The sequence below is a fragment of the Desmodus rotundus genome, chromosome 11 (genome assembly GCF_022682495.2).
Source record: "Desmodus rotundus isolate HL8 chromosome 11, HLdesRot8A.1, whole genome shotgun sequence".
Taxonomy (NCBI): domain Eukaryota; kingdom Metazoa; phylum Chordata; class Mammalia; order Chiroptera; family Phyllostomidae; genus Desmodus; species Desmodus rotundus.
The window spans coordinates 54,905,920-54,931,232 of NC_071397.1; the positions used below are offsets into that span (position 1 = coordinate 54,905,920).

Sequence of the window (25,313 nt, forward strand, 5' to 3'; positions counted from 1 at the left end):
GTTTCACCCAAACTCCAACCAATCCTTTTGGCTTAAGCACACACACCAGAACCTCAACCCAAATATATTTTCTTTCACTATCTGCTCACCTGGAAAGATGTCACAAGCCAATGAGAATAGAGCACAGAGAGGAAAGCACTGGATAAGAAGAAAGGAGTAGTAGCCTTTTACTCAATTATCAAGACAGGCATAATCCAAGACACACACACACACACACACACAGACCTTGTACCAAACAAGAGAGAGAGTTTGCAACATGAATAGACTAGGTCAAAGACAAAATATGCTTTTCTGGAGTTCAAGGAAAGCCACATTGGAATTTGTCCTTCCAGGCACAATAACACGTATGGATCCCTGCTTTCAAATAAGGCAATGATCCATGATTTTCCATGATGTGACTGAAAGATCAGAAGCTTTTTCCTCCCAACAGCTGGGCTAGAAAGCCAGAGATAAGTGATGGTGCTGGTCATTTAGCACACACCCAGTGGACTCCATGCAGGAACTAAAGGAGAGGTCCTGGGAGTCTGTGCTACCCAGGCCAACAACAATTGAAGAAGTGGAGGCCAGAGAGGCCTGGGGAGAGGGAAGCAGCTGAGCAGCAACCTTGCCAAAGGGCCAGAGGATGATACACCTGCCCCGAGCATATGGAGAAGCTCTCCATCCCCAGGCCCTGAACAGAGTCCCCAGTGCACAACCTTTCCTGCCACTCTCCAGGAAAACAGAAAGGGGCCGATTCTGTATCCCACCCACACACGGACACACACGTCATCTAGGAAATACTCCACTGTCACAGCAGGTAATTCTGACAGAAAGGATGGCATGGTTTGCCAATCCACTGCCATTGGTTTTAATACTTTTGTTTAAAAAGAACATAAAGGAATAAATCTGGTTGCAAAAATGAAATAATTAGCAATAATATATCTTTGGAATCTAAAGGCAAGCAATTCAGTAAAAAACTAAAATGTCTGCAGGCCACGTTTTTTATTCTTACAAAATGAAAATGTCCTTAGTGAGACATAGGACAAAAAAGATTTATTCTTAATTGAATATCAGTGAGAAGATAGCTTAGCCAAACTTAAACCACTAAATCATCAATATCTGTATAAACTTGTGAAGCAGAAGCAGAGGCAGCTTTTGATCTTCCATTAGGAGATCAAATGAAAGCCTATCTAGAAGTTGGGTGGGCTGAACCCTTAGGCCTTTGTCCTTTAAATCCATCCCCCACCCCAGACATTTTTCCCCCTACATCCACCCCTAACCTACTCCAGGCAGAGAATCTCACAGTGCAGCAGGAGTTGACACCCTAGGCTTTAATACTAGTTTCTTGAATTACTTAGGTATATAGGACCCTAGTTTCCTCATCTAGAAAATGGGGAATGTGATCCCTGCCCAAACCACCCTACAGAGCTGTCAAAGGAGCAACTCAGCTAACATATGGGACAGTAGTTTGAAAGAAATATGTACTTGGCATTTGTAAAAAAAAAAAAAAAAAAAGTACAAATTTTGGGTGTAAATAATGAATTCAAGATTAAACACAGATTATTTCAATTAAAAAAATAAATATAAGTGAAAGTATACGAGGATAAGATTATTTGAATGAGTATTAGTGTTATATACTGTAAAATAGACTAAATCTCCCAGCTCTTTCTTTTAATAAAGTGTTTGGTGGTTGTAAAGTTACTACTAATTACTATTAATACTTTTGGTTGTTACATCTCATAAGTTACTATTAACACAAATGTGTCTTTAATTGTTTGTATAAAGATTCAATTACATAAAAGACCATTTGATCCCTAGCCAGTGGTGTGACTCACTTGGCTGGAGCATTGTCCCTTCGACCAAAAGGTCGCAGGTTCCATTCCTGGTCAGGGCACATGCCTGGGTTGCAGGTTCAATCCCCAGTCAGGGAGCCTACGAAAGGCAACCAACCAATGTTTCTCTCTCATATCAATATTTCTCTCCCTCTCTTTAAAATCAATAAGCATGTCCTCAGGTGAGGATAAAAAGAAATTTTTGTTTTAAAGATCATTTGGAAAAGACAACTGCAGCTTTGATGTCCAATATTATCATAATAAAGATCAAACACAAGGATCAAATCTAATTTATGGGTATACATTAATGCATGATCATTACTTTTAATGATCAAAATATTAAATCTATACAACATGCACTCCATAGATTCAAGGCATGAAAGTAAATTATTTTATATTTTGTTGTAGGTTGCTAAGACAAAAAGTACTTTATTCGACATTATTTATAACATAAAAGATTAGTTTTGTGAACCAGGAAATAAAATCTATTTCTGTAACTCTACATTTTATTAGTCAAGTTTTTAAAAATGATTTTTTAAATATCCTTGTAGTAATAACAATAATATCACTGGATCTTTAGATTAATTTAAAAAATTTTTAAATGTCCAAATTAAGTCACCGTTATTATACTTGAAAGAGAAAACTAATGTGAGCATATTTTAATGTTTGTTGCTTTATGGTGAGGATACATGAGGTTTAATTTTCACAGAATGTATTAATACTTAAAAATCCTTTTAATTGTGAGAACTACAATGGTTTTGTGCAAAGGAGAACAAAATTGTGGGACCTGAAATAATTACAGTGTAGACACCTTTGTTTTTTCTTTTCCATGAAGGAAATATGTCTCCTTTGGAACTTGCCTTAATTTTGCCAATTCAAAAGGGTTATTTATTGATAGCAAATATAATATAGACCACTAATGTAAATTCTCTCTATTCTGCTCTTTGCATAACTAAAATAGAAATTTTAACAAAGAAAATTGCCTCCTTCTCTGTGATCAGTGATCACTCTAAAACAGTATGTGAGATTTTTTACTATAATTGTGTTCCATCCTAAACTGAGGAAATAAACAAACAGAGTAATCTTCTTTAGCAACAACAACAACAAAAAAATGATGGAAGATTTTAAATCTGCCTGATTCCAAAATTACCAAAACACTCCTTAAATCTTCTCTCTCTCTCCCTCTTTTACTTTCTAGGTAAAATATCAGAATTGTATTAGCTTATAATTCTCATCAGAAGTCTAGTTTAAATACATTAACATTTACCACATTCTACCACTATAGAAGACCCCTCGTAAAATATTGTCTATTAATCAGTCTAATTAAGGTTATACAACAGTGAGTGCCTAAAGAATTTCAGGGGCAGTGTATTTTTAATTAGCAATAATTGCACCTCAGATAAACCTCATTGGCTACGATACTGCCACTGCACAAAGCTTTTAGTGGCACCAATAAACTAGCTTGCATGTATGTTTTTTTCAATTGCTACATGCAGTAATTTTGAACATTTTAAATATGCCCTATGGAGACAAAATGCACATACAAATAGAGGCATATAAATAGAAAAAATTTGATAGATAAAGCAAATATGTCTTATAGATAACATGACCTATAGGGAATAACCTTTTGATTTAGTAAGCTATAGCAATATAGATTTAATTTTTTGATCCTTAAAAATAATAATCATTAGCCCTGACCGGTGTGGCTCAGTTGGCTGGGCATTGCCCCGTGCGAGAGGCAACCAATCTGTTTCTCTCTCACGTCGATATTTCTCTCCCTCTCTTTCTCCCTCCCTTGCCCCTCTCTGAAAATAAATAAATAAATAAATAAATATTTTTAAAAGACTAAAAAAATAAATAATAATAATAATAACCATACATTCTTTTAACTTTTTGTATGCTTCAAAAAAATGTTTTAAAACATTTTAAAATGGACTTTTAACATCTCATTGGTTTGTTCTTAAAAGTAGATTTTTAAACATTTTATTTTTAAAACATATAAAGTTTAAAAATACAAAGAGAATCAAGGCTTTTCATTTTCTAGAAATTCCTTTTCATAGTTTATTGGATGTTCCACATTTTTTATTTTCTTCACACTAAATAATGATTTTTATCTGGCCAATTGATAATTAATACTACTAATTAAATAAACTCAAAAAAAAAGGATTTCAAGAAAACTACTCAGGTTTTGCACAGTATGCTTTCCTCTCCCTGTCTTTCTGGACTTTCCCCAACATCCACTGTTACTAGACACCAGCTCCATGAACCTATCCTTCTTGAGAATAATTAGGGAGCAGGGCCTATCGTGCTTAACACTTATTTCAAAGTCCACGAGCACCAAAATTTGTAAGAGAAATTTTTTTTAATGTGGCACATAAAGCTAATACAGCATGTTTATCTTGCAGAAGATCATGAACTGGCCAGTGTGTGTGTGTGGTTTTTAATGGGTGTTGGTGGGTAGGTGACTGGGGGAAGTGGGCTAAGATTTAATGAAGAGCTATAGAAGCCTCAGGGAACTTCAAGGAGCCAGAGAAGAACTAAGAGAATTTTTTAAATTTCATCATAGTGTCCTATCGCTCTCTTCTCCAGAATTTCAGAACAGCAGACTTCTGTCTGGTGATCATACGAAAGTCAGTGAAGCATCAGGGCAACCACCAGTAACCTCTAAAACTCCTGTATGCACTGTTGTAGCTGCTGATTAAAACAAGGAACTAAATACTTCTATTTGCTACTCCTTTTGTTAGATAATGATGACTATTTTTTTCTAGGCATATGTTAATGTCAATAATAAATTTACCATTGGGAATTTAACAAATGAGCTTCTTATGAATGTGGTTTCCACCAAATGCACACCTTCATTTGACGAATGCTTATTTAAAGTTCTCTCCACTTTCATGACATGAAAATCCCTTCAAAATGTATGCTATTAAAATGTCTGAATTTGGAAAACATCTGGCCTGTCAAATTATTTGAGGGGCTTGTGGTTCTTCAAGTACATTGCTTGAGGTAGTGTATTTGGAAAGAATTCACTTATCATTCTCAGGCTTCATAGAGAACTAGTCCTGAAAACAAATGTATGTTGTAGTTCACTGCTACCATAGAGAATCAATAGTCATCTATTTAATTTGCTAAGACAATGTAAATTAGTAACTTCCGGCCAGATGTGTGATATACACATCAAACAAAGTGCAACCTGTTCATTATGAAAATCCTGTCGACATACACGGAGCCACTCGATGACATTTTATCTAAGGCAGTTTCCACATTCACAGCCATAAAAATTGTCCTAAGAATTTTTATACAAAGATTTTGAGCTGAGACGCATAAAAGGGTAATCAATTTCAGCTTTTCATTTTGTGTGCTTGTGTTTATTTCTATTTTCACTTAGAGACATAAAACATTCAGAAAAACATGTGCCATGCTATTTTTTCTTCTGTAAATCATCTATCCTCATTACATCTGTTAAATCTGATGTGAAGTTGGTAGCCTAACCCCGAAGCCCTGAAGAAGTGTGTAAAGTGAAGAATGACAGAGTCAACAGAAGAAAGAAAACACACTTATGCGCTGGAAAACAAAACAGAATATTTCAAAACGACTCCAAACATAAATTAGGTTTACCCATTGGGAGGTCTAACTTGCATTCTGATCATTTATGTGGGGCTGTGCGACTGTATACCCTGCTGTTTGATAAAAAATGATTACTAACCACAGGCACCCACCAGAGAACAGACTGTATGTATAACGCTTGTGATGTCTCAGACATACAAAGCACCTTCTTAAAAAATATCAATTTCCTTGCCATGGTAAGCAGACATGATTTTTCACTCTTTAATACTTACGCTTCACAGAGTGGCTTATTTTATGAATTATGATTTGCCATTTTCTCTTATGTTTATTTTAATAATAGGAAAAACTGCATTCATAAAATAGATGATTTTGTTTCATGATACCCAAAATATTGCTATGTTTTCTGCTCTGTATTAAAATGCACAGCTTTTGTGCTATTACAAAAGCCTAATAGTATTTATTTTAGCACTTTACTAAAATGAAAAAAAAGTGATTCTTCTCAGCAACCAGCTATTTTCTTGAGTACTGAATTTTCATCTAGACTAAATTCATTTTCCAAGTCTATTGAATTAAATTTTCTTATTAAGGAGGGCAAAAAGTACATAGTGTTATTGCCAAGCAAAGTATTTCCAATCACTACATTTTAATTTGTCAGTTTAAAAGAATTAATCCAGCCCTTATCACCTATAGCATAGTCTGATCCCAAAAAGCACCCTTTAAACAACTTCCTAATGTCAAACTAGCATTTCTACTGAGTGCCTGCTGTATCAACTCTTCCAAAGTAAATGACTCCCGAGGTCCCCTAAAATCACAAGAATTTCAATCTCCACAAAAAGAAGAAGAAGAAAAAAAAAACCCAATGACAACTGCGCACACAAAAGGGTTCTTCATAAAGGAAGGCTTCAACCTTTCGACTTTCACAAACATTATACAGAACGTGCTTTCTTCTCCAGCCGCACACCAGGCCACGTGATCAGCCTGCAGAGCCACACGATTATTGTTTCTAGAAAGAATAAAGCTCAAACGCGCCTGCCGAGGCCGCCTAGCCCGCCGCACCCACGGTCGCACCGCAAGGCGAGGTCCTCACCCAGCGATGCCGTCAGACAACGGCGCGCGGGGCCTGGGCGCAGGCCAAGACTTGCAGCATTCGCTCAGGTTCCTTTGCTTTATGGAGGTTAAAGTCAGATCCTCTTGGTCACTTAAACCCCCTTTGTGGTTCAGAGGGAGAATCACTCTCTCAGAACTCTTAACTTTGATTGGAGACTCTGGTTAAAATTAAGAACTTCAAACCCAGATTTGAAAAAGTGAAACAGATGTCCTGTTTGTTATCCATAAACGGCTCCGTACGGCGGACCCTTTCCTCTCTCTCTCTTTTTTTCTTTCTGCCGCATTAAGTTTTATTTAATGCAGAGTTCGCTTAAAAGGTTAAAAGAGAGAGAGTAGAAAGCAAATATGGACTGTGGATGGAAAAACTCCTAAATCTGTCTCTAGAATATAACGAAGGAAGCTTCTTCATAAAGATGAAAGTGCTCAAGCTTCCGCCTCCCAACGCAGACATCACTAGTGTGGAAACAGGGGTCCCCAGGGTACCCTAGGCTCGCAGAACCCAGGGGTGGGTGCCCACCACCTGCACACTCGTGGAGACTAGGGTCGCTTGAAGGAAGAGAAGGGGCCCCAGATTTGCACTCACGTAAGAACATAGTTGACGCTGACGATACAGTGGGGCCTGGACGAGCGGCTGTTGTGCACGATGGTCGCATAGCTCTGCACCCACACCCAGCCGCCGTGTTTCGCCAGGAATCTGTAGTACTTGGTGGTCACCTGTCCCTTCACCAGCACTGATGGAGAAACAAAAGGCAGCTGGCGGCGCTCGAGCCCGCTCCCGATCGACCCCAAACGCAACCCCTGGCAGTGAGAGTATGGGTCCCCTGCGGGTCCTAATTAAAGTGCACCAAGCAGGAGGCAGCGACAACACGCACCTTCCCAAACGCACGGATTATCTTGTTAATTTGCTTTGAGTCCTCGGTCCCTCACGATTGGCAAAGAAGGGGACACTCGGAGTTGGGGGATTCCACCCCCATCCCCCATTCGATTTTCTAACTAGGTGAGGTAGGTCTGGGCAGCTCACTCCCTGGCTCACCCTCCCCATCCCGGGAGATTAAGCTCAAAGCAGAGCAGTATCAAAAGCCAAGCGAGTGATACGGATCAATGCGCGTGAGCCAAGTGGGCTAGCCTCGGTTTTTCTACCCATCTTTAGTAAGGTTTGTGGGGCACAGGGGCAGGGGAGGGCTGCATATCAATAGGAGAATAAAACCCCTCCCTGGAGAATTTCGCTTAGAAACTCAGAAATGCCCCCTCCACCGTGCGAGGGACCACGGATGTCAGAGAAGTAACGTAGGCCCAGGGTTGGGGCAACCGCTCAAAGGACCTCACCAACCACCACTACGGGCTCCCAACTGTTCTTTGGCTAGGGGCTTACATCACGACCTTTCCCCTCCCCAACCCTACTCCGCGGACTGGCAGGGGGTGTGCGGGTGCCTCAAGATAGCGCCTTACACAGGTGGTGGGCGCAGCGAAGGTGGAAGGTGTCGCAGCCGTGCACGTGATGGTACAGGGTCTTCTCAATCAAGTCCTGAGGTTCGTACCCAGTCAGCTCCGCCACTCTGCAGAGAGCAATCCCCGCGGGATGAGCGCGGGGCGTGGGGGCGTGCCCCACCCTACACAGCCACCAACGATCTGGCTGTCCCCCTCACTTCGCAGGGCCCGATCAGTCACCTCATCTGCAAAATGGGCGCCTACGGTCGAGGAGGAGCTCTCAGCCACTCAGCAGGGTCGCCCTCCGGCTGGGGATGATTCTTTCCCTCTTCCCTTTCACCCTCCCCCCGCCCCGCCACCCACCTGGAGTCAAGGAAGATGAGCTTCATATCCAGGCTGGCGCGGAACATGAACATGTTGCTGTGCAGCTTGATCTCCGTGACGGCGCTGGGCGGCAGCGAGTGGCCCACGGCCACCAGGCCCACGTTTTGGTAGCAGCCGTCGAAGGGGGACATGTCCAGGCTGTACTGGCGGATCTTCAGGTAGCCGCTGCAATGAATGACCTGCGGCAGAGAATGACAGGGCCAGACTCAGCCACTCAGTCAGGAAACTACCCAAAAAGGTGGGGAACGGATTAAAACCTTGAGATTCAACTAGGCCATAAATGCCATGTCGGCCACGCCCCCGCTCTCAAGTGTCCAACGTGACCCGTGCTCTAAGGTGTCTCAAGGAAATGACTGTACTGCCTCATGGAACTACCTGGGGACTTGCAAAAATGCAGACGCCTGGGCCCTGCGACCCTAAGGCACCTGAATGGCAAAGGGTGCCCTGGAACCAGCATGTTTAATCTCATTAAACAGGAAAACCACGGATTTGACCTAAAGCCCTGGTTCTTAACTTCTCTGGGGGGTCAGAATCTGCCACCATGAGTAAACTCTGAACCCACTGGCGCGACCAATCATTTCAGACGCTTGATACATCCCTAAAGCCCATTATGGGCCCTTGATTTAAGAGCCCCAGCGGCCGGTCAGTATCCGGGCCCAGTAAGACTGTCTTAAAACGTAGTTCCAGGTGTCAGTTGTTTACAAAGTTCAATGCCCCTCGTGATGCGCCCTCCTCCCGCAGCTGGTCGAGGCGGGCGGGGAAACTCCCTCCCGTGCTGTCCCTGCCACAAGAAAGTCCCTTCCATGTATCAAATGCCTCTTGTCCTGTCCCCTTCGCCTACACCTGGCCAAGAGGCGTCGGCCGCCAGGGGGCATGGATCTTCCCCCCTCAGCCACGCACCTTGTAGCCGCCGCAGGTGAGGCCCGCGTTCCTCTTGGCCAAGACGCACTTCATCCTCAGGAAAAAGGAGCGCTCGATCTCGTACTCTGGGAGAGAGGAGCGGAGGGAGGCTCAGGACGTGAGACTGGCGGCGCAGCGCCACGGTCCCTGCCCCGGCTAACTGGGGAAAAGCCCAAAGCGGACTGTGATGGCCCGACTGGGTCGCAGGCACGCCTCTGCCTTACCCTGGACAAAGTGAGAGTGGTAGGGCTGATGAGCCGTGAGCACCGCTGTCATCTCGTCGTGGTCGGCCGGGTGGATGTATTCGTAAATGCTATTCCCGGTCAGTTCTACCTGTAAAGAGGAAGGTATCACTGTCTCCGAGTGGTGGATGCCACATGGAGGGACAGGAAGGTTGGGGCAAGGGATCCACAGGCTTGTGAGGACAGGAGCCAGAACACTAGAGTCAGCCTCGAGTTCGAATTCCAGTTTTGCTGTTGCAGGCTATCTAAGCCCCAGTTTCCTTATATACAAAAGGAAATAATAATAGTAGTGGTAGCTCCCTGTCAGTATTCTGGTACAGATATCACACCATATCTATGTAACCCATCTCCCACGTTGTTTGGTCTCTGGTGGATACTCAAAAAGGTAGTCATTGTTTAGGCTTGAGGTGGAAGCTAAAGGACAAGGGAAGTGGAGAAAGAGAGATTCAGCCCTCCTGCCAGCTGAGATGTTTCCCGTGCCAGGAATGTACATATAAAACCTTTGGGAAGGCCTTCCCACCCCTTACCTCCTGCCTCCAGCTCTGGCTGTAAACATTGAAGGCCAGAGGTGTGGACCACTCACCTACCTGAGAAAGACCCAGATGGACTGAGGCTGTCTCCGAGATGTACATGATCTTCCCATCTGGGGCCACCACAAAGATGAAACCATCCAGGGTCTGGGGAGATAGAAACAGAGTTGAATGGAGAGACCGCTGGGACATCGGGACAAATGGGACTGAAGGGCACAGAAGTTAGAGATGCCCAGGAGGAAGTGCAGAAACATGGAGTGGAGAGGGCCAGGCAGGAAATAGGGCGTAGAAAATCAGGCACAAAAGTCTTTTGTTTCTTGCTTTTTTCCAAAGTTGTAAGATCTGGGAAATGCAGCACACTGGAAGAGACCCAGAGGAAGTGATGGACAAGGCTACTGCCCTCCAAGATTCAGGATTTACTAAAATAGACAAAACAGACATATCAGGAACATACACATGCAGATATTGTTCAGGTGATAGGGGTACACAGCCTGCTATAAGAGATGAGTTAGGTTCTTGGGGTGATGATCACTGAAAGAACCAGAGATTTCCTCTGTCAGTCTTGGAAGACTCCACAGTGACAGCATCTGTTAATGGCAAGAGTACTATCAGGGTTTGGGAAATAGCAGGCATTGGGTGATGTGGAAGGGCTGGCAGTCTGAAAAATTGTAGACAGAAGGCAGCTGGCCAGTGGCTCTGAAAAGAGTCTGGGAGAGGGGGATTTAGGAGATGAGAGGCTTTCCAGGCAGCAAGTCCATAAAGTAGTGCTATAGTGTGACATGCGTGTGTTTACATTGATGCCTCAAACTGACAGACTCTCCAGGAAGGCAAAGCCTAGACTTTCACTGTCTCCTTATTTCTGTGAATGAGGCTTCGATCCAAGTAGTGGAGATATTAGGATGAGTCAGATCCTACTCTCAAGGAGCTGGAACTTCAGTAGAGGCCTAAAGAAAAATATAATGACCACACAGATGAACAGATAGTGCTGTGGTGTTGGCGGCCCAGAGGCTGAGTAGCCAGAGGCCTGGAGAAGAATCTGAGGCCTCAGAGATGCTATTTGAGCAGAGCCTTGAAGAGGAACCTTGAACTGGAGTAGGGAGGAAAGGCATCCTAGGCAGAAGGATTGATGTGGCAAAGGCAGGAACTGGGGCGGGGGGGGGGGGGGGGGGCGGGGAATGGTAAATCTGTGATGATTTGGATGAACCAGAGATAGTGCTGAGGGAGTAGCCAGTGCTAGATTTTGGGGGAGTTTGAGATATCAATCTGAGAATATAGAGATGCCCCTGTATGCATCAGGGTTCCACTGGAGGTTTCTATTCAAGGAAATAGCATGCTTAGATACTTTTTGTTTTGTTTTGTTTTGTTTCTGGCAGAATGTGGACTGTAACCTATAGGAGGAAAGAGTGGAGATGAGGAGATCAGAAGCAGAGTCCAAGTCAAAGATGGTTCTAAGGCTACAGAATTTATAGTGGCAGAAAGAGAAGCTGAGGCTGACTTCAGTGTTATTGAGTAGAGGGTAACACCATTAACCACGACTGGAAATTTAAAAGTCTGGAAGAGGACAATAATGGATTCTTGCCTTGGGAATGCTAAACTTCATGAGTATGCAGATTTTCATTTGGATGTGTCCAGTTGGCAGTAGGAAATAAAGATCTGGAGCTTAGGAGGATGTCTAGACTGCAGGAACGAGCTAGAGGCATGCAAATGTGGGGAAAGGAGTTGAGGTGATAATGTTGGCTGAGATCACTCAGGAGGCCTTGAAGCTATGAGATGAGAAACAGAGCTGGAACCTTGGGGAAAATGCCATCCAGCATTTATAAGCAGACAGTGATGGGAAAACCAGAAGAGTAAGAAAAGAGGGAGAAGAACCCAGGCAAGTGTGCTACTTTAGCAAATGAAGGGGAGGGAGAATGTCAAGTAAGCAATCTCACTTCCATCAAGCTCAAATGTCACCTTGTCGGTAAAGTCCTCTGCCAAGCAAACACAGCCCTACTTCTTATTTTTCTCCACAGCACCGACACACCACCTGTTACACTACACAGTGTACCTACCTGGGTTTGCAAGGCTGCTCTCCTGAGAATGTAAACTCCATGAAGGCAGGGCTTTCTGTCTGGCATGTAGTTGACCCTCCTATATTTGTGGAATTCATGAGGTCAAGTGGGATAAGAGATGAGCATATTATACTGCAAATTAAAAAGTGGTGGAGCTTATGCAGAACCTATGCAGAGGTGCCTGGAGAGTAGGGGTGTAGGAGTGGGGCAGGGTAAGTGATCGAAATTGAAAGTGTAATTAAGTCCCACAAGAAGTTTGGGATGAAGAGACGAAAAGCTAGGGCAAGAGCCAAAAGGAGTGAGAGACTGTTTGGAGTTTCTTCTCATTTACATTGATGAGAGAAACTAACTGGTAATATGGCAAGATTGGGTAAGGGGTCAGCCGTTGAGAGACAACTGTTCAGGCCTCCCCCATGATGCCTGCTTAGGTGTGAGGCGCCTACACCACAAGGTCACCTAAAAATTGCACGTAGAGTTTTACTATTTTAAATATTTGCTAGACAACTAAAGCAGGTGACAGGCAATTTAAAGCGGTGCACACTGCAAACATTGGATAAACTCATTGCCTGGGGAGGTGTAGGAGCAGGTGAGGGTCTGTCTGTACATGGCCTGGGCTGGCCTGCGGTGAGGATCTGAGGGGTCACAGAAAGGGAGGAGAGAGCCCAGAACTACAGGGAGGGGATGAAACGAGTTGCAGGAGAAGCTGGATCTGGAATGTGTGGCTTAAAGCATTGACTGGCATTTCTACCAGATTCCCCGATTTCCTGTGTAAATCCTTCATTTCGGATGGTTTTGCAGCCAGGCCTCCTCAGCTTGGCCTGGGGGTGTTCAGGTTCCCTGAGACCAATGGTGTCAAATGACTCCCCCTCCCTGGGTTCAGCGGTCCTGACTGGGACCTTGTGGGGCTCCCTTTCAAACCCAACCTGCTGATTGTCACCTTGCCTCTCTCTCGCCTCTAGGGGCTCCACCCGCCCCAGCGAGGTTAACAGCTAAACCTTTTAACTCTGAAGAAACTGTAGAGGCTGCAGGAGGACCACATCTGGGCGGAATCCCATTTTTCTGGGAAACAAGAAGCCAAGCATGGGGGTCAGTCAGTGGGACCCTCGAAGCATATGTGCCTCCGGGAGGCCCGTGCCAGTACCTGGAGCAGATGTGAGCCCAGTTCTCGGCCTACGTTGTCCAGGGGGCTGGTCCTGCTCGAGTGGCCCCACGCCTCTCCAAGCCCTGTGGAGACACAGAGACACTCTTTAGCAGTGGGACTACGACTCCGCTGGCAGTTTGAGACTAGTCTTGCACTCATAACTGGATATCTTCAGGGCTCCCCCAAATCCCTGATCTGGACAAGGAGGAAGAGGAGAAGGTAAATTTCGGCTCTGCCCTCTCAACTTCTAAAGGATTGGACAGAAGTCAGACTCCCTGTCTCAGAAGGGCCTGGGCTTCTCAGGGAGAGCAGGGCCTGGATGAGTGTCCCCCTGGCAGGACTTCGAGTGGCTGAGTTTGGGGACAGCCTTGCCTGGAAGAAGCCCACTACACTGCACCCCAGCAAAAAACTATTGCACAGGTTCACTAATATCCTTAAAGGGGCGAGGGACACTATTTCTCACCCAAGTTTCATCATCATTCTTATCACAAGGCTGAGGATGTCCACACATCCAGCCAATGTCAGTGCAGGCCCAGAGTAACCTGAGGCAGTAGGCCAAGTCCAGCTTGGCCCTGGTGGGCTTTCTGATGGGCTGCAGAGCTCTCCAGCCATTTTCCTCCCCTAGGCCTCTGACTGTAATCCCCTTCGGAAAAATCTGTTTGCATGCAGATGACTTCCAGCATCAACATACCCTGGCAATTCTCTCCCTGCCTTTTCCCTCCTAGCCCCCACCTTTACACACCCTAATCTCAACTCTCATCTCACTCCCCCCAAAACAGCACAGGTTTTCTTTTGAAGTTAGCTATTTGAAGGTTCTAACACCGTTTTAGCAATATTTTCGTGACCTTCTGGATATAGAGAATTATTCACTTTCTCTACTTTCCAGGCATCACGTTAACAAAGGCAACCTCTTCCTTTCCTCGGTGCCTTCACGTTAAGCCCTTTCCAGGCTTTGCCACAAACCATTTTTCCAGTGATGCTTAAAAAATAAAATTCTCAGGATGCCTGTGGCTGAATTTTAAAAAATTAACATGGAGACACTATAGTACCTGTTTACAGAAAGAAATGAAAAATAAGATAGAAGAAATTTGCCCAGACTGAGGTTAAACTTTTTATGGATACTATCTTTTAGCAGTGTTGCTGCTGAAATGAATTTAACTAGGAAAACTCCTTTTATGTTTACACAACTAAACAAGATTTAACATGACCAAAAAAGGGGGGATGATTTACTGATTTACCAGGGTACAGGGCAAATCACTATGAAGTACACAATGGCAAATACACTCTCATTGTAATATGGGGTTGCGGGTAGATCTTTCAGAATAAAACATGGAGTCGGACTCCTAAATGTGTTGACCAGGATCTGCTGCCTAAACAAACCATCGAAACCCTGGTAACAAGTTACCGTGAGCACCCCTTAAGCTCAAATCGGGTCTTACTGGATGTTTGCACATCTAAATAAATCTAACGATTTCCCCACCGCTCTGCAAACACTGATACTTCTGCCCACCCGCGCTGCGCCTCCTCTGCCTCTTCAACCCCTCCTGCCAGTTTAGCCCGCCCCCGTTTCCCTTCCCAGAGTGACTCCACTATCCTAACCCCTATGGTCCTACTGGACCAATTCGGAGGGCCACCTCCACAACAGCCTGTACACGTTCCTTGCATTGTCACCTTCTCTTCGCTCCTCCCATCTCAGTCTAACTGTCCCCCTTGGTCTCTGGCACAACGTGTTCATTTCCTCATTCCCTCTCACAGATAGCTCCCTCCCCCCCGGCCCCCAGAAGTGGAGGGTAGGGTTGACTAGGGAGATTGAAATGTAGAAAGGGGAAAGGATCCTGCTGGGAGAGTCTGGGCCCAGCAGAGGCTTGAAAGCCCAAAGCGTCACGGGGACCTGGTGGCCTGGGGGTCGGGACCCTGGGGCGGGGACACTCCGGCGCACACAGCTGACCAAGGCCGTGCTGCTTGTAGAATCAGGTCTTTCGCTGCTCCCCAAAGGACGTAAAGCGTGCTCTTGAGACCAACAAATGTCTTTATTCTAAAATTATGAGGGTCCCCTAAAGCGCCTGGAACATGCCCGGGATCAGCCTCCCGACCCGAATCATCTTAAACTCCCGCAAGATGGACTGAGGTTAAGTACTGGTTCCGAACTCCCGGCGCCCGCCCCGGCTGTTTTGTGGTCTCAGGTTGCGGCCTCATTAGTATGAGCCTACCGGGGAAAATAAGACTACTCCGCAGGTTAATAAACAGCCGGCCGGTGCAGGTTAACAGGGGCCTCCCTCGCTCTCTCCTGCCCCACCCCCCACCTTTTAAGGAACCTTTTGCTTTCACCGAGCAGTGCCTTCTCTTTACGTTCTCGGTCGGTCGAAACCTCCGTCACTCGGTTAAGTCTGGGTTAATGTTTTATAAGGGACTGGCTGCCCTCGTCTACCTGCCGGGCTTTCCTGACCTAACGCTAGGCCTGAGCTCGCCCTTCAGCCTGTCCAGGACACATTCTGAAACCAGGTCACGGGGTCCGCCTTCGAAAACCCGGGAGTGGGCCGGAGAGCCCTCTCCCCCGACCCCTTCACTTCCTGCCTGCGGTGCCGCGCTCCCGCACCCCATTTCAGTGGGCAAGGGAGGGTAAGCTGAGATTTCGTTTCTGCACTTGACCTACCGCAGAAAATTCGCAAATCCTTTGATTGTCTGTTTAAAATGAGGAGGAAACCAGCTCCCTTTGCGGCAGGATTACAGTGGGAACAAGATCTGAAGATTTTCTTGTAATTCGGTGAGGCCGAGGGAACGGGGTTTTGCAAAGGAAAAAAAGGAGCTCTCTGAGGGGGGCGATAGCTAAATCGGGTTTTAGACAAAAGGGTTTTCCCCAGCTAAAGTGGCCGAAGACAAAGGAAAACATAATCTATTTTGGAAGATTTCCAAGATATGCTACATTAACCTTAGCAGATACATTTTGCTTCTCCCCGCCCCCCTCTTCCCTTAAAGTCTGGTTTATCGTATTTACATAAGTAGCATTACAAGGGATGTATCTAGCATGGATCTAAAGGGCTAGCTCACATTTCACGTGAAAACCCGGTGAAGTTTCACTGTTGCTTTACCCTCCGTGCGCAGTGGAGCCATTTCCATTTAAATACCCCCTGACCCAAGGATTACCTCAATGGACTGACTGCACGGGTTTTGTAATTTCCTGAAAATGAGATTTCGATTTATAAAACAAGAAACCAATTAGTAACCAAATGAGGCGAAGTAGATCCACTAAAATTGCTCTAATCCCACAGGCACAATTTAGGCCCGTTCTTGGCGAATGAATGATGAGCCCCGGTCTAGTGTGAGCTCAAAGCGTCATCCAGCTGTGTTATTGCAAGGAGCAAAAATAAATTGATCGAGCTTTTCCTTCCGAATGAATTTCATACCCTTGACAAAATAAAGATAACAAGCCCGGCATCATCACCTCCTTCACCGAGACAGGAAGAGGAAGAAGAGAAGAGTTTCTTCTACCTTCCCCCCCTTTGATAAACAAACACGATATCCCAATAGAACTGTGTCCTTCTTTTAGTCGTCCCCGAAAACCTTCAGCTCCGCGATAATCGTTATATGCCTGTTAAGCGACATGTTGGGGGCTTGTCCCGACCGGATTGCCGCTTGGTAACTGAGGCAGGAAAAGCCCCTCCGAGACCGCGCTCCTAACTTCGGGTTCCGGAGGGATTTGTCTCGGCCACCTGGGGTTTCTCCAGGGCCAACGCGTCCTCACCCGGTGCTCGGAGTGCTCACTGTTCAAGCATTTCCCTGGGCCCAGCAACCAAGTAAACTGAGGCCTTCGGGAGCCCCAAGGGCTGGATTCTGGAAGAGAGGGAGGGAGATTGGGCGCCCTTAGCCAAGACTCAAATCCAGGAGTCGTCATTGGGTAAGGAGGCTGCTTCACGCACCTGGGCACACCCACCCCCACCTCTGGCTCGGGGGCCCGCCCCACTCGTGGCCCTCTCTGGCCACCTGGAGGGTACGGCTGGCCTTCCGAGGGTGTCGGTGGCCCGCGCCCGGCCACGCTTGGTCCTGCCCAGCAGCCTGGGGCCCCACTGCGTTTGTCTGCACTGGGCAGTGGCAGTGTGTGCTCTGCCTTCCCGCACTCTGCCGCAGGCATCCACACCCACGCCTGGGGAATCCACTAAAGTTAGCGTAAACCCGAGGAGGGGACTCTCTGCGCCCTTGTGGTGCTTCCCGGGCGGGACCCAGCCTGCCGGACGAGCTGGCTGTCTGAGCCCCGAGCCCGCCGCTAAAGAACTCGAACTGCAGGAACCAAGGACAGGGGAGCGGTTCAGCCAGGTCCTAACTAAACCGTGGGACAAAATTGCACGCGGACTCAACCCCAGTGCCGTGTGCGGCGGCTGAAAAGGGTCAAACGGTGTCACCAGGACTCTGGGCCTTGTCGTGTGGCCGGGCGGGGCGATGCCACGGTCTCCCAACAGCCTCTGGTGGGGCCGACAGGGCTGCCCCGAGGCCCTGGCGTCTCCCACAGAGGTTCTGGTTAGCCACGGGGGCTCCGGCGGCTGTACAGGGCCCTTTTGGGTGCGATCTCGGCTTAAGGTTTAGGCGGCGGCGGGTCCTTGGGGCAGTAGCCCGGACAGCAGGAGGACGGCGGTGCTTGCTGCAGGCGCTCGGAGGCGTCCTCGAACCCTGGGCAGGCAGAGACAAGGTCCCTTACCGAGGCCTCGCGCCCGCGCAAACTCGGCTGCAGCCACGCGAGCGAAGGCGTGCCCAGTCCGGGGGAGATACCGGGCCATCTCTGAAGGCCACAGCGGGCCGCCCACTACGCGTGCTTCCCCTCGCTGCTCCCGCTGTGCGGGACGCGAGGGAGAGGCTTAGACAAGGTCGCTGTCCCTGGTTTTGCCCCAGCCACCGAGGTCGAGCGACTCCGTGCAGGCTTGCCCCGCAGTTCTCAGGCACTGTTTTAGTCCTTTCTGATTAGCAGGCCCGTTGCTAAATAATTGAAGGTATTTTTCACCTCCACAAAAACTTAAATTCCGTGAATCAGAGACTGGCCATGAGTGGACAGGGAAAATCGTAACATAGTAGTTGGGTCTAAACATTCTCTTGAGCAATACCTGGGCCGACAGACAGTGACACGCGCCAAGAATCCGTGGGCTTGACTGTGTCTACATCTGTGTGTGTGTGAAAGCTCGAAGCTGCCAAGATTACCCAGAATTGAAAAGTAACTCCCTAGAAATCACATTTGCCCTCTGGAAAGTTTTCCTGATTTCAGCTTCAAACACCCTGATTGCCTCCTGTTTAAAAGGACCCGCCATAGCTTATGATGCCCTATTTGTGTTGGGGTTTTTTTTGTTATTGTTTTTATTAGTGATCCTCCGTTTAAAGAAAAAAAAAAGTATTTTTTTCATTGATCTGATCTACAATTTCTAGCACATAAATCTGCCTTGCAAACGCTCTGCATGGAGTTTAGTTCTGCACTCTACATTTTAAGTCAACATCAAAACTGGAATTAAACAGAGAAAACCAGCGTGGAGCATAAACTGTGCTTAAAGGCTTTTAAATGAGAAAAACTTATGTAAGAAAATAAACATGGAAACCTAATGCTCAATCATTTCCCCAAGCAGCAAGAAAAACAGCCTTAAATCACCCATCCACGTGGGAAATGGGGCCTCTTTTTCTCTTTCAGTTCTCCGCCTCAAAAAAAAAAAAAAAAGGTGATTAAGGATTTCAATCTTGAGTTCAATCTTGAGGTGAATATTATGGAAAGAGTCTATGGAGGTTTGTTTAATCGTCCTTGTCTTTCCAGACTCTCTTTCTTGCACAGTTACTAATTCTAATTCTGTAATTATTTTTATCTTCCCAAGACATCTGGAGGATGAAATGGTAGTGTGATGTTACCAGGATTCTGAAAGGCTATAGGGTTGTAAGTATGTCTGATCCTTTCAAAGGTTATTCTGTAAGCCACTACACCCACAGCCAAAACTGTATTATATCTGGATTACAAATATATATTTAAGTTGAATTTGTCTTATTTTGCACACAATAAGGTCACATCATCTTTTTATTATTCTGCCTTTCTGCCTTTGATAATACCAAAGATACTTTTCTAGATGCCTCAATTTTTTTCCCTTTGCAAGACCATTTCAGAATAGGATACATTGCCAATTGGGAGATATGCAGTTTTAATGATTTCACGGTAATCTTCCCTGAGTTTTTTTTTACTGTGAGATCTCCAATCTAATGTTTTATTCTTAGCAATTCCAGGCATCCATATCCCATTCTTCCTCTCTCCCCCTTTAATGTTGCCCTCAACAGCTCAGTTTTATCTATTCGGATAAGTAAGAGCCGAAGTTTTCCCCCAGACAGGGAATCTACTAGACCCTGGTGGGAAGGATGTCTTCAGCTATTGTAAAGTTAACAATACTTTAGGATTAAACCATTTTTCAAATACAAATATGGAAGGATTTTTGTTGATTTAAGCCTTTTGGCATTAAGGGTACGATAGGTTAAATATATGTGAGCAAAAACAATAGAGTCATACAGTCATTGTTATGCCTATGTCACCAGATTTGTAATTATTGTGATTGTATACCTTGCAAAACCCATGTTACACGTGAAAGAAGGCTTACCATTATGAAACAACTATCTCCTATCCTTAAAATAAAATCTTATTGGAGACCTACTACGTGCTAGGATGGTGTTACAGTATGTAAAAGCAAACTTCATTTTCAAACAAATTATTTTCATTATTTATCACTAAAAAATAGAGTATTTCCATGTAAAGTGCTCAGTTTCCCCCACTGCCATGGACCCAGTCTTGTCCACCCCCTGCCTTCAGTCTGTAGCTAAACCCAAATTTGGCACCCTCTGCAGGTTATCCCGGGTTCTTTGCTTGTGATTATTTCACTTCTGTAAAACTGTTGGGGTGTTTGTTTGTTGCTGTCGCTGTTTAATATTTTTAAGGGATGTGTTTGACTTTTGAATTTTTGAAGCTATCCTCAAAATTAAAACCTCATCCCTAGCAGCCAGCTGTTCGGATGACCCTGTCTAACTCACCAAGTGGAGGCTGCGGGGTGAGTTATGAGCTCAACAGTAGCCCGAGAAATAAATGATGTGCCCAGAGTTCACACATCGTCCATCCCCTCCTCCCCATAAACTCACACTCACCCTCGGAAGGGAGAGGAGGGAGGAGGAGCCCGGGGCCCAGGGCTGGGGAGGAAGGTGAGGGGCGCTGCGGAAAGCACAGTCATCAGTTAAGGTAGCCACAGGGGACCGTGCTGGCCACCACCGGGACTCCAGAGGGAGTCTTCATCAGCACTCTCTTTAAAATATCAAGAAGTTGGCTAAAACAATTTATTTATCATGCGATTTATAATCTGTAGAGTTATCATTTAAATAAGAAAGCTTGCTCTCTTAAAAACAAAAACAAAACGACAAAAAGCAGCCCTGATCCCCTCCAGACCGCCTGTCCAGGGTCTGCACAACACAGATGAGCGCCCTGGCCCAGCGACTCCCCGGGTGCCCGGGTCCCTCTCTGTGCACACCCAGGAGTGCAGACCTGCTATCCTCTTCTTCCCGCGATTACTTGCAGCCCCACAAGCAGCACCATATGCTTCTTCTGATCAAACAGAGAGCGACATTGGCACTGATAATTGACGAGACCCGCTAGAAATCACGCAGAAAGGGAGCCCACTGAGACTGCAGGGGCTGACAAATCACTGCTAATAATCCTGTTAGGAACGGCGCGACCAGCGGAGTTCGCAATAGCTTTATTTTTATAAAGTAGGCGCTGACAGTATAAAAGACGACGACGTCTCCTTTTTAAACATAAGGCAATGTAGCATCACAGTAATTTTCTCACCAACAGTTCTCAGCAGAGTTTGGGAAATACGTTTTTTAATACAGAAGTCCTCTTCCTTTCTCTCTCTCTCTCTCTCTCTCTCTCTCTCTCTCTCTAACTTTTCAGGCACTTTAGGTTTTGATTCCTTTCCTCCTGTAGTTTCCAGGGTGAACAGTTTCAGATGAGACTGTTCAAGGAACTGCTTTGAGACAAAATGATTATAACACTACTGATAGTTTTAGGGTAAAATTGAGCTATAATTAGAAAGTTTTCCTTTAGTGCCCCTGACTAATTTGGGGGCATGTTTTGCAAGATTATGATTCAGATAGTAACTTTTAGTCAAGATCAAGCAAAATGAACCTCCAAGCCAAATAATGACTATTTCCTTCCCCCTATTTCCATAAAAGAAAGCAAACACCATACATCCAAAAGCAACAATAACATAAACCTCTCTGGGTCAAATAAGAAGTTCTGGTTTGTGAACAAACTGGGTTCTTTCTCTTAATTTTTGTTTATTTGGTATTCTCTCCTTTATATTTTCAAAAGCCTTCCCTCAGAAACGACATATCTGAAATATATATTTTAAATCTGTTCATGCTATTTGAATGTCGGTAAAGGAAAGAATGAAGCAGAAGACAGAAGTGTCTTTTTCACAGTGAGTATAAATGTTTTCTACACAGGAGAGTGTTTTGTGAGGCTGCGCTGTTCTCACACAGAGAATCTTCATAATATAAATACACATTTAAAATCATGTCAACAGCTCAGATATTCCAACTTCTAGTCCTTATAAGACAATTTTCCCAGGACTCATTTGCCAACCTACCACCTAGAAGATATTTTCTAAGTGGACTAACCAGATTAATTCAATCTTATGTTTTAAGGGACTAGCCTGTTATCTCAGAGATACTATCAAGCCCAGAGCTGCAAATCACATACCCCAGAGTTAGTTTCAGAATCTGTGAATATCTCAAAGACTGAAAATAAATCTGCTATCAGCAGTCAAGAGACTGGGTAAATTCAGGACATATTTATCTGTGAATATGCTTGCTCCTCATTTACAGAATTACAAACGTATAGAGAAACTATTATCCAGTTTCCTTAGCTTCATGTACACTGGTCTATCTATACATAGCAAAAATATAAGAACTTGGCAGTGTTCCTGCTTTCTACCAGATACAATTCTAACAAAAGAAATAAAAAAAAAAAAGGAGTCATGTTTGGATTAGTAGTACTTTCCATTGAGCCCAGTATCTGAAGTGTTGACAAAAGCAGTGTTGGGCTGCTTCCCAACCAAACATATCTGATGGACTGAAGAGAAAGTATTAATGGGGATGTAGAGTGAGCCAAGAAAAGGCCACAGGATTTCTAGGTCCAGAGAGGTCCTCAGTCAAGCAGCCACGCTAAACTTCCCTTTGCAGAGAGTGTGTGAAAGTATGAATGTACTTCTCCTCCCAGCGGTATAGGTTCACGCACTGGCTGGCAAGTCCTCTACCCCTTCTGTCTTTGAAATTCCATCTGGGCAAAGTCACTTACCTTCTGGGAACACTACTCTCATTTTGAGATAGCTGGTCGTGAGTCTGATTATGGATGCTTTGTCCAGCTGCGAAGTGATAGCCGAGGGCAAAGGCAGTAATTTAGCCAGTTCATAAAATTCACTGTTTTCCTTCTCCCTCCTAGTCCGGGCAGCATTTTTGGACTTCTCTTTCATTGTGTCTCGTTCCCCCTTTCTTCTTACAACATAAACTCCACAGATTCATTCAAAACCAAAATAAACTTTCACTTAGAGATCATATTTGGCAAAAATATAAAGCATACTTTCCATGAAAAGACTGAAGTCTTTGCTTCGTGTATTAGTGGTGGTAAAAGACCAACGCGGCGAACAGAAACTATTTTCTTTAAAAATACGGGATGCAAATATAGGAAAGTTGCTAATCCAGGGCAATCGGGGCAATCCTGGGAGTCTCTAGATATCAAATGCCGGCGCGACCCCCGAGGAGCCAGCCTTTTCTTCTGTTCCGCGCTGCGAACCCCGGTCCTCGGAAAATCGACATAATCCCCGACGTTCGCTCCTCAGCGCCGCGGCACCTGAGACGGCTCCAAGTCCCTGGGCGAAGAACTGGAACGGGAACGCCGGTCGCCTCTTTCAGGCCACTGTGAAGACAACAGCATCAGAGCGTAAGAGACCTGCGGCTCCGCAATCCCTCCTGCTCTCGCCCGCACTCCGGAAAGGGCCTCGGTGCGCCTCAGCTTTCCTCGGTGATTTTGTTTGTTTCTTTAAAACATGGAGCAATCAGCAGAGAGACTGAGCCCCTTGCAAGCAATGCGTGCTCGCTTGCCCTCACCGAGGTCAGCCACATATTCCAGCCCCCTGGGAAGCTGCCTAAACAACACAACGACCATTTTGAAGAGCCTGGGGAGACCCTCGGCCGCCGGCGCCCGCGCCAGGTCCGGGCGCACGTCCTGGGGAAACAGGTTTCCGCAAATCCGAACCTCTACAGCTCTTTGGCTGCCTGTCAGTCCCGCTACTTTGGCAGACCTGGAACTTGGCTACCTCTCCAACTTGGATCTTAAGTCTCAGGGACTCCTCAAAAAGTGGCACTTACACACCAAGTCCCTCGGGTCTCCCGAGCCGACCCAGCGTGCTCCTCGCCCAGCAGGGGCGGCAACGCGCCGGGCAGGGCAGCGCTAGGTTAACAGGTGGCACGTTCACTGCAGCCCCTGGCAGGCACCGGGGGATGGGGTGGGGGGTGGAGGGGGGCGGCGGGCGGGCGCAGGGTTTCTGCCGCTTCACCTACCTTCAGTCCCCGCTCGCGGCAAAGGGTGCGGAGGCGCCCGCCTCGTAATTATACTCATGTCTACGGTCCAACTGAGCAACTCCGCGGGCCTCGCCGCTTCCCACCCGCAGAGAGGCGCGGAGAGCGTCCTGGCCCCCTTTTCTCCCCCGGTCATGAATTGGGGGAGGGGAGCGTGGGAGAAGACGGGGGGATGCAGGCCTTGGGACGGGTGAGGTAGTTTTAGAATCCTCCTCCTGGGTAGTTGCTAGTACAATTTCTAATTGGAAGCCGAAAACGCCCCCCTGTAACTTCTTTACACATTGCAGGGTTTAGCTTCAACTTCGCTCCCGGGCTGGCTCTCGCCCGCCCTCCCTGAGTGCCACTCACAAACCTCCTCGCTCGCGATTGGCCCGCTGCGCGCAGGGGCCCGGCGCTCACTGGCCAACCGCGCTGAGTGACGCGAGCGCGCTTCGTGCTGCCCCCGCGCGCCCCGGCCCGCGGCTCCCAGCCCTGCCGCCCGCGCGGCCGCGGAGCTCCGGGGGAGTCTCGGGCGCCGGTGTCTCCGCCGTCCCGCCGCCGCGGTTGCCCCGGGCTTCCGGGCCTCGCAGGCGGTGTGCGGGACCGTGGGGTCGAGGGGCTGAGCACTCAGCCCCGGGCGCCGGCGCCGCGGGGGCGGGGGCGACCGCTAGCCGCCCGAGGCCGCAGGGGTCAGGCGGCGGGAGGCGCGGGGGCCGGGGCTCCCGGCAGCGAAGCGGGGGGCCGCTCAGGCTGCGCGAGGGGCTCGCCCGGGGGCCGACCCGGCGGCCGCGCCCTTCTCGCCGGTGAGTCGCGAGGTCCACGCTGTGCTCCGGGCCGGTGATGGGTTTTATTTTCTTTCTCATTTGTCTGAATCTAAGACGACGACATCGAGTTCTTCGCCAAAGGAGATAAATATACCTGTCTCTCAATGAATCCCAAAGAGCAGCACTGTCCCCGAAACGGGTAGAGTCTGGGGGCTGATTCGTTCACCGTGGAAGGCTCGCCGGTGGAGTTTTCCTCTGCGGAGCAGACAGGGGACACTAGAGGAAAAGGGGTTACATTTCAGGCCAAAATCGAGTTAGATATCTCACATGTCCCCTTGTCTGAAATGTGAACGAAAACTTTTTGTTGGGCTTTGTTTCAGAAAACAAAAGTCTAACATCATTATGCCTTACAGAAAGGATGGTTTACGGGAATGATTTAAAGCATTCACAATTCCCCAACATGAGCCTTTTAAACAAGCGCTTGTAAGTATTATTGCTGACAAATGTTATCTTAGAGACAGAATTTGATTCGCCTCCGGTCTGTCGTGAGGAAAAACAGAGCAACGGGGGGGATTGACTTGTCCCCCAGGACAATTGTTGCTGCTGGCGAATCGCTCCCTGAAGACGCGACTCCCTGCTCGGTGTCGGTGCAGCGGGTCGCCGCGACTCAGCCCCGGAGGTGCGCCGACGGCAGTGGTTTCAACAGCCGTGAGAGAGAGTGAGGACGCTAGGAACGTGCTCATCCCCTGCGTTGCGGCTCTAATTGCCGCTGAGAAAACA

The 25,313-nt window shown here is 46.8% G+C and overlaps 1 protein-coding gene and 1 pseudogene across 3 annotated transcripts in view; both read right to left on the bottom strand.

Annotated features, from left to right (window-relative positions):
• The window catches only part of SIM1 (SIM bHLH transcription factor 1), a 70,083-nt gene extending 46,043 nt beyond the window's left edge, over nt 1–24,040 (bottom strand). The window contains exons 1-9 of one of the 3 annotated variants that reach the window (XM_053914348.1): nt 23,773–24,040; nt 22,511–23,128; nt 13,162–13,244; nt 10,023–10,116; nt 9,422–9,526; nt 9,198–9,283; nt 8,277–8,476; nt 7,935–8,041; nt 7,069–7,216 (exon numbers count right to left, since the gene is read on the bottom strand). In XM_053914348.1, coding sequence (XP_053770323.1) covers nt 7,069–7,216; nt 7,935–8,041; nt 8,277–8,476; nt 9,198–9,283; nt 9,422–9,526; nt 10,023–10,116; nt 13,162–13,244; nt 22,511–22,685 — 998 coding nt within the window. In that variant the 5' untranslated portion in view covers nt 22,686–23,128; nt 23,773–24,040. Of the gene's footprint in view, nt 1–7,068; nt 7,217–7,934; nt 8,042–8,276; nt 8,477–9,197; nt 9,284–9,421; nt 9,527–10,022; nt 10,117–13,161; nt 13,245–16,903; nt 16,995–22,510; nt 23,129–23,580; nt 23,686–23,772 lie in introns of those variants that run through there. The other 2 variants (XM_053914350.1, XM_053914351.1) reach the window with 2 other exon arrangements.
• Nucleotides 3,095–3,250, bottom strand: LOC112297455 (U4 spliceosomal RNA; annotated as a pseudogene).
• Nucleotides 24,041–25,313: the final 1,273 nt, after the last annotated feature.